The 7996-nt window shown below is 49.7% G+C and overlaps 1 protein-coding gene across 1 annotated transcript; it reads right to left on the bottom strand.

Moving 5' to 3' along the window:
• Positions 1-1227: 1227 nt before the first annotated feature.
• On the bottom strand, positions 1228-1890 carry DNAJB8 (DnaJ heat shock protein family (Hsp40) member B8). Its single transcript, XM_063348373.1, has one exon. The coding sequence runs from the start codon at positions 1888-1890 to the stop codon at positions 1228-1230; it is 663 nt and encodes a 220-aa protein (XP_063204443.1).
• Positions 1891-7996: the final 6106 nt, after the last annotated feature.

Raw genomic sequence — 7996 nt, forward strand, 5'->3', positions numbered from 1 at the left:
CCTGCCCAAACACAGGCAGCAATTGCAATCTGGATTAGAGTGAAAACGTCCCTGAAAATTAGTTCCAGTCTCCAGGGAGACATCAGTGGGCAGGGCAAGCTGGGAAACTCAAGGCGATGTAGCGTGGGACCGAAAATAGGAGGCGTGTAAGATTTTAAACGCCTAAGGTGATCTGGCCAAGCAAGAAACAAGGCTCAGCAGTTCATGTCAGCACAGGGGAGGGCAGAAACGTGGGGAGCGCGTTCCCTAGCTTAGTGGAGGACGAAAGCAGCATGCTGGCAGGGTGTGCAAGAAATGCATTGTGAACTGGCTCTTGCAGCTGTGAGCAAGACAATGAGGATGGTAAAGTACCATCTAAGTCCCCGCATCCAGCTTTGCACAAAGAGGGAGCTAAATTCAGCCCCCTGGAATCCGTTTGCTCATGGTTTGAATTTAGCTCTTTTTGTCTGAACGACTCCGAGCAGAAAGGGACCATAGGTTGTCTCAGTTCAAGAGCCAAATTCACCTTCTCCCTTCTCCCTTTGAGCCCCCACGCTACACAGTGCCTCCGTCGGAGTCTCTTGTCATAATTTGCAGGGCGTTCTCAAGGAAGCCCCTCTTTTCTTCTGCAGTCTGAGGCATGACATTTTCATCTTTCTTTTGGTTTTTCTTGTGGCATTCCCTCTCCTCTAGGCTCTGCATGACCCACTGAACATCCCCCCACCTTCTTGCCTATGTACAAAAACTTTTTTCAATTAATACGTATCTTCTCATACGCCTAAGGTAGGATATTCTTCACTTAGCCTCAGGGTTGTGCATGAGGGTCACAAAAGTCTTTATTCCTCCAGCTCACAGACTTCGCAACTGGCCTTACAAGGAGCGGGAAGAGGACCTATAGCTCGTCATAGAGCTCTCTTACCCGTCCATCAACCAGCCTGTCTGCTCTTGCTATATTAATCAACTTGGTCTCTTGGGCAAACCAGCAAGGTTGCTTTCATATGTACATACTGTGCTTATTTACTGAACAAGCACTATCTGCCACCTTACACAGGGTTAGTAGAGTCCCACTCCTTAGTTTAGCATAACTCCGTATCTTTACCTGCGAAGTATTTGTTTCCAACCATTGGGAAGTCTGCATCGATTTTGTCATGAACTCAGCGTTTATTAATACTGTTTGTAGCAGATCCTACCCGCTGAGCAATGACAGCATGTCCCGGAGCTTGCAATTAGTGCTTGTGCTGGGGGACGTTATAATTTCAGGTGGTCTCTCCCATTTATTGTCACAGACTTCAGCTTGCCGTTTTCTTTCACTTCTGTTCTCTCCTGCCCGTCCTCGATGATTTTCCGAGTGGTGGTCCTCTTGCCATTGACCACTTCAGTAGTGGTAAACACTGACCTGGTACTGTGAGGCCCAGCTGTGCCCTCAGCAAACAAGAAGGTGGGCTGTTCGCTGGGGCTGAATGAATTCCATGGCACAGATGACTCCATAAAGTCAGAAAACAGGCTGGAGCTTCTTACTCTTCCACTTGTCCTGTACCAGTTTTCACCACTGTCGAAGGGGTCCCAGAAGTCATATACAAAGGGATCCATCCCTCCAAAGACTTCCCCAAAGATCTCCTGGAGATCATGGAATACGTAAGGGCAATCAAAGGAGCTGTTATGACTCCCTGTGGCTCTTCTTCCGCTGTGGGATCTGCTCTCCTTAACAGACCTGTCATAGAGCGATCGTTTCTGGGGGTCGGACAAAACCTCGTATGCCTCAGCAACTGCTTTGAACTTCTTTTCGGCTTCCTCCTTGTTGCTGGAATTCTTATCAGGATGCCATTTTAGTGCCAGTTTGTGGTAAGATTTCTTAACATCGTCCTGTGAGGCACTTCTTTGCAGTCCAAGGACTTTGTAATAATCCACCATCTCAAAGGCAAGGTGGGGCTGCTTGGAAGATGCCTGATACCTCTCTCCCACCAAAGATGTGAAGCCCAGGGATGACCAGAACGCAGAGACTCCTGGACACCTAATTCTGCTGTTGCGCTCCTCAGGGGGTGGGTAGATGCTCAGTTCATCCCTCAGTCTCCCCTGTCCTTTGGCATCACGAGGCCACGCAGTGCTGCTTGACCACGTCCTTTCTTTTTAAGCCTGTTGTTCACAAATGGTGAGATTGTGACCTCAGAGGTGGCTCAGCCAATCATTGCTCAGATGACCTGACTTCGTTCTAGGGTGGAGTTGGTTGTCACGGGCCTTATTTTTTTAAACATAGATCATACGTGTGACATCGTAGTTGCCATCACAGCTTGGTGTATGACTCTAGACCATTTTTTTGCCTGTACCTGCCGAAAGGTGGGATTCTCAGATGCTTGGTGTGGTTTCATGCACGGTGCAGGCAAGCGTGGTGTAGCGAGGTCGTATTACCCCGATGGGGTACATAACCCTACAGCAGCAGCTATAGGAAAGCTGTTTGCAGTTTGGGTACCCGCAGTTTGGGAGGAGTGTTGATAAATTGGAGAAGGCTCAGGGAAGAGCCACAAAATGTGATTAAGGGTTTGGAAAATAAGCTCTGGAGTGAGATACTCAGGAGAAGTGTCTTGGTATTAAGAGGAGGTTCAATGCCAGCTTCATCATACTCTAGTCTGTAAGAACCTGCACGGGAACAGAAATTCAACGGCGCAGGGATCTTCAGGCTCCTGGACAAAGAGGTTGGAAGGTGGCATTAGCCAAATTTAAACTCAAAATACGTTGCACGTCCTTCGTTATGAAGGTAATGAATCACTGGAACCTCCTCATGTGGCCTTTTTTAAACCCAGAGTGGGCCCTTTTCCTAAAATCATTATTAGATGACCGTCATGCTCTCTTCTGAATTTGTAGCCAAACCTAACACTTCCTGAAGAGCTTACCTCTCGTGTTAATACCAAAATAAATGCCCAGGCTTATTATATCATTAACAGCTTTAGCCTCTTTTCTACATGCTTTTTTGTATATCAGTCCCAAGGTGTACGCGTGTACAACAGGGTTGCTCCATCATCCCAACACAGACAGGATCAGCCTTAGGAGCTGAACCTTGACGATCCAGTCAGGTTATCCTGCATCTGTTTCTGTTCCCTGGATTTGCCGTTCCTGTGAGAAATGCAATATCCTCACGGGGAAAATCATTTCGTGAAGGAGGTCTCCGAGGAAGTGCCAGCAACGAGAATTCGTCTGTCTGTAACATGCTGTCATAAACACCTACGCACGGCAGCACGTGTTGCAGAGCACTGCCCTCGTATCCATTATCCCACACTTTGGAAAGGAGTGAAGAGCCAGCCAGACCAAAGAGCACAGGCGCAGCGCACGAGCTGGCTCCTGTCCTAACATACATCGTACGTGTGGAGCCACGAAGCCAAGGGGCAGCCGCGTCAGCCTGTAGAAAGCAATGTGTCAGTGGAAGGAAGAAGGTGATGCCTGTTGGGAAAAGGCTTTGTTCTGGTGGTTTTCTCGCTGGTCAGTGATGGGTCAGTATGGAGGTAAAGTCATGGAAGTCCTTGTCATATTCTGGCGGTAAAGGTTGCCATAAGGCAGTGCAGTGCTGGTCTGAAGGCTGGAGCTAAAGAAAGCGCAAAGCAACGAAGAAGCTCATGGTCCCACGGGCTCACCTCATTGGGGAGATCTCGGCTTTTGCCTCCGTTTGCACAGAGGAGATGTTCTCCACTACAGGGTGGTTGTGCGATGTGAATGATTTTTCTGCTAGGTGTTGTTTCTACCGTAGCAATGGCAGAAGTTAATCTGGGCACAGCAGCAAGCTGCTGCTGCCCATTTGAACTCAGAGGGCTCTTTGCACTCCCAAAGCATCCCAAAGTGCTCCTCTACGCTGAGGGAAGACCTAAGGCTTCATGGCTTGCCCACGCTGTGGTGCTTTGGTTGAAATTTTCACCAAGGGGACTCGTTTATTTGGGCTAGTGGGTTTTTTTATGATTGTGTATTGGACTTGAGGGTCACCCAAGCTTGCCACCCACAAGCCACCAAGAGATGCCAGCAGCTCCTAGCCACTGCCAGCATGGTCCGTTTGCAGATGCTTGGCAGAAATTCCAAGAGCAACTGCCGTTCCTGCTCTCTGTTACCCAGAAGGGAAAATGGGACGTCAGAGAAGTCTGTTGGAGGGTCCCAGGCCAGTTATCAACTGCAGGGAGTGGGGCTGTGCACGGAAGGGAGGAGTGACTTTGCCTTGTGCTGTCTCTTTGGAGAGCGTCTCCTCCCATACTTGCTTGTGGTGATGAGTGCCCCTCTCAGACTGGCTGGCGCAGCGGATTATCTCTCTTGGATTTAGCGCGTCCTACCCATCTGAAAAGTAGGGAGTGTTTTTCTCCTGTCAGCCCCGAACGGAGGATGCTCACTGCCTGTCTGTCTGCTGCCTGCAGCAGGCGTCAGAGATTAGCAGCCATTCAAGAGAGGCCACTGCTGCGAGCCAAAAGGGCTTGCGAGGAAAAAAGAAAGGGTCGAGGAGAGGCAGGGAGAAAGGGAAATGAGAGACACATGCACACATCGAGTAACTAGACCCAAACTAGCCTGGCAACCCCATCCCTAGAAACCAAGGCTTTGAAATGAGAAATGTTTTTCGTATCTTAAATCTCAAGTACAAACAATAAAAACCAGCCCAGACTGTGTTCTTTGAAGAGAAAGTACGAGTGACCTGAACAGTGGTTATCAGCAGCGTCATTAAGATAAACCCTTAACATGATTTAAAGCATCCGAAACTGAAGGCAGCACTTTCAGATACTAACAAAATGGTCTGACATTGGGGATGAAAATCAATAGTAATCTGATGTCACTAAAAATACTCAAAAGTGTCCCATGGCTGATGGAGGTGAGATTAGTGTAAATATTTGTATTCTAATCAGTGGCACGCGAGGGCTGGAGGCGGCCTTTCTGTCTATTTAATTAATGGAGTGGCTTTTTAAAAGGATCCTAATCATATGTGATTGTATCTGCTTATCAACATTTTTGCTAATTAGATGATATGGAGGCAGTCACTCTGCTAATTCCCTCATCCAAACAGCATATCCTGCACAGATAAAGTACAGTCTCTTTTTAATAAGAAACAATCATGAGACAGACTAACCTTAATGGTGCTTATTATCCGAGGATCTTTGGGATTTTCTCTTCTACCCACCCCCTCCTTCCTTTTCCTCCATTCGCTGCTTCAGTATGCCAGATGGATGCGGATGCGGCGGTCCCTGTCCCCCCTGGTCCCCTCGCTCCAGGCACAGCCACATCCAGCTTGCTCTTCTCCCCCCAAGCCGGGCATCGGGTCTGCAAGGGCAGAGCTTGTCAGCCAGGTCGGGTGGGAAACACAAGACGAGGCACCAAGCAGTAAAATGCCCCAAGATTTCGGTCACCCAGACCGCAGGTAACCCCAAACTTGCAGCCCCAATCCCTGACCTTGCTCTTGGCACCCCAAGGCGCCCTGGGCCAGAAAGGAGGGAGTGTCTCTGAGCTGTGAAAACTTTCTTCTACTATTATTACTACTACTGCCATTATTATTACTATTATTATTTTGTTTTCTTCTGTTTTCACAGAATCACAGAATGGTTCGGGTTAGAAGGGACTTTAAAGATCACCCAATTCCAACCCCCTGCCATGGGCAGGGACACCTCCCACCAGAACAGGCTGCTCAAAGCCTCATCCAGCCTGGCCTTGAACACCTCCAGGGATGGGACATTGACGACTTCCCTGGGCAACATGTTCCAGGGCAAAGGGGATCTACATGAGTGGCTTCTCGTCAGCCCTGTTGATCCTGTGACAAGGCTGGGGTCCTTTTATCTAAACCCAACACGAGTGGGAGACTTTCGTTCCAAGTCCTTTGGCTATCCAAACAAACACGAGCCGCGCTTCGCTCCACCAGTCAAACTGTCATCGGATGCCTCACCCCAAGGTGGCCCCATAGGAGGGGAGGCTGTGCTTGCCCCCCGAGCCATGTTCCTGAGGAGCACGGCCATGGATGGGCACACTGGGCTGACCTCCTCCTGGGGGCAACAGAGGGACCTGCCTGAATTTGGAAGATGATTGAAAAATAAATTTGCCCCAAAGAACATTCCCTTGCCTCTCAAAATACAAGGGCAACGTCTTGATAAGGTGAACCTGTCCCAAATGGGTGCAGCTGCCACCCTGAGAGCATCTGGGTGGACCAGAGGAGAAAGGGGGTGCCTGGTGTTTAGTTTTGTGAGGTCAGGAGTTTGTCTGCTGTTTTTGCAGCTATGAATGTTGAGCAGAAAAGACTTAAAGGACATGGATTCCCACATCCATGGGCAGGAAGGAGAGTTGGTGTGTTCCATGCATTGATCCTGGGCGTCAGGTTCAGCACGGAGGTTGTCTGTGTGATGGGAGATGGGGTGGCTCTGAGAAGTGCTGGCTGGGAGGGACCCCCAGAGGCTGGAGACAGAGCTCAAGGAGAATCCAGAGAACTGGGTCTGTAGCCAGATTTTCTGAGCCTCAGGTTGGAGTTTAAGGCTAAAACAACGTTCAGGCAAGAAGACGTCCAGCTTTTGGTTGGTGGCAAGAGGCAGGAACCTCACAAAATGACCCTTTTTTGAGGTATGAAGCCAAAGAGGAGGCCTGGTCCTGCTTAGTGGAGTCAACTTTCGTTTTGTTGCCTGGATCATCTCTACGCGTCATCAGCACTATCCTTGTCCAGGCATGGCTACGCCAAGGTTGTACTCAGCAATATGGTTGGCCGGTCCTTCTACTATTTCTCCTCTTTGGCATGGTCCCTGACCCTCCTCCTCTCCGTGCTACGTGCAGGAATTAATTCAATATTGACCCCTTTCCCAGAGCGGTTTCCCGTTGCCAGTTCCATGACCGAGGGCTGCAACTTGAAAAGAAGGAGGGACTTCTAGGCCAAGGATTGCGTTGCAAGCCGTTGAGTCCTGGGGCTTAATGAGGCACTGCTTATCAGCAGAGCGTGCTTATCTGGAGCCCGCCGACGGTGTACCTGCTCCAGCCCCATCGTGAGCAAACATGTTTTACCACCCAGTTGCAGGGAGCCGGGAGCGCGCGCGCGCGGTCGGTCAGACGGCGCGGCTCAGCTGATGCGTGGTAACTCGTGAAGCCGCAGCAACTTTATCACTTCACAACATCCATACATAGCCACAGCCTTGAATCTTCTCAGGGGAAGAAAGGATGATGAGTTACTGTCCTGGGATTTTCTCTCTGTCTCCAGTCAGTGGGAAGTGGTATGTGGAGCATTCATTTAATAAACCAGAGGGGAAAAGCTGTAGATCAGCTTCTCATTATTTCAGTGCTGGCTCACGCCATCACTTGGGTTTGTGCCTGACAGTTCAGTATGTTATTTGAGGCCACTCAAGCATTCTGCAGAAATGATGCCACCCTCTTCTGAAAGCGTGGGGTTCGTCCAAGCAGGGAGGGCCTGCTTCCATTAGTAGGTTTATCAGTGCCAATCCCATCTCAATTTTAGGTCTCAGTTTGCCAATGAGGTGCCCACCTCGGAGACCGGTTCCTGTTGAGAACCACCGCTCCAGCAGGAAACCTTCTGGAGATGGTTCTTCTGATGTGGACCTCTGAAGTAAAGCAACTCTAGGTGGGTAAAAACACAGCAGTGGGGCTGGTTTGCAGGGGCTGGGGGTGTGCCAAGTGGTACAGAAATTGGGTGAGGGTCCTGATGGTGTACACATAGACCTGAAGCCCCCAATTAAAAGAAGCAGGCCCTTTCTCTAGAAGATAGGAGGGGTTGTGGGGGGACCACTGTAAGTGTTTGTCCCCCGGTATTTGTCAGTGTGTCATACCTACGTCCAAGAAGGGGGCCTGGGCAATCATGGCAGCAGGTGGGGGACTGATAGGTTGCTGATGACTTCACTGGGAGCAGGGAACTGGAGAAGAGAGCCCACATTGAAGCTGTCAGGAAGCGTGTTCTGGTCCTGCCTATGGGCACCTCGTACATGGGGCTGCCAGGAGCAGTGAAATTTCCGCACTGCCTCAGCAAAAGTTTAGTCCAAGTTTATAGCTGAGATTAAAAGACTGGAGAATAGAAATTGTA

This window comes from Chroicocephalus ridibundus, chromosome 10, assembly GCF_963924245.1.
Source record: "Chroicocephalus ridibundus chromosome 10, bChrRid1.1, whole genome shotgun sequence".
In the NCBI taxonomy this organism is placed as follows: Eukaryota; Metazoa; Chordata; class Aves; order Charadriiformes; family Laridae; genus Chroicocephalus; species Chroicocephalus ridibundus.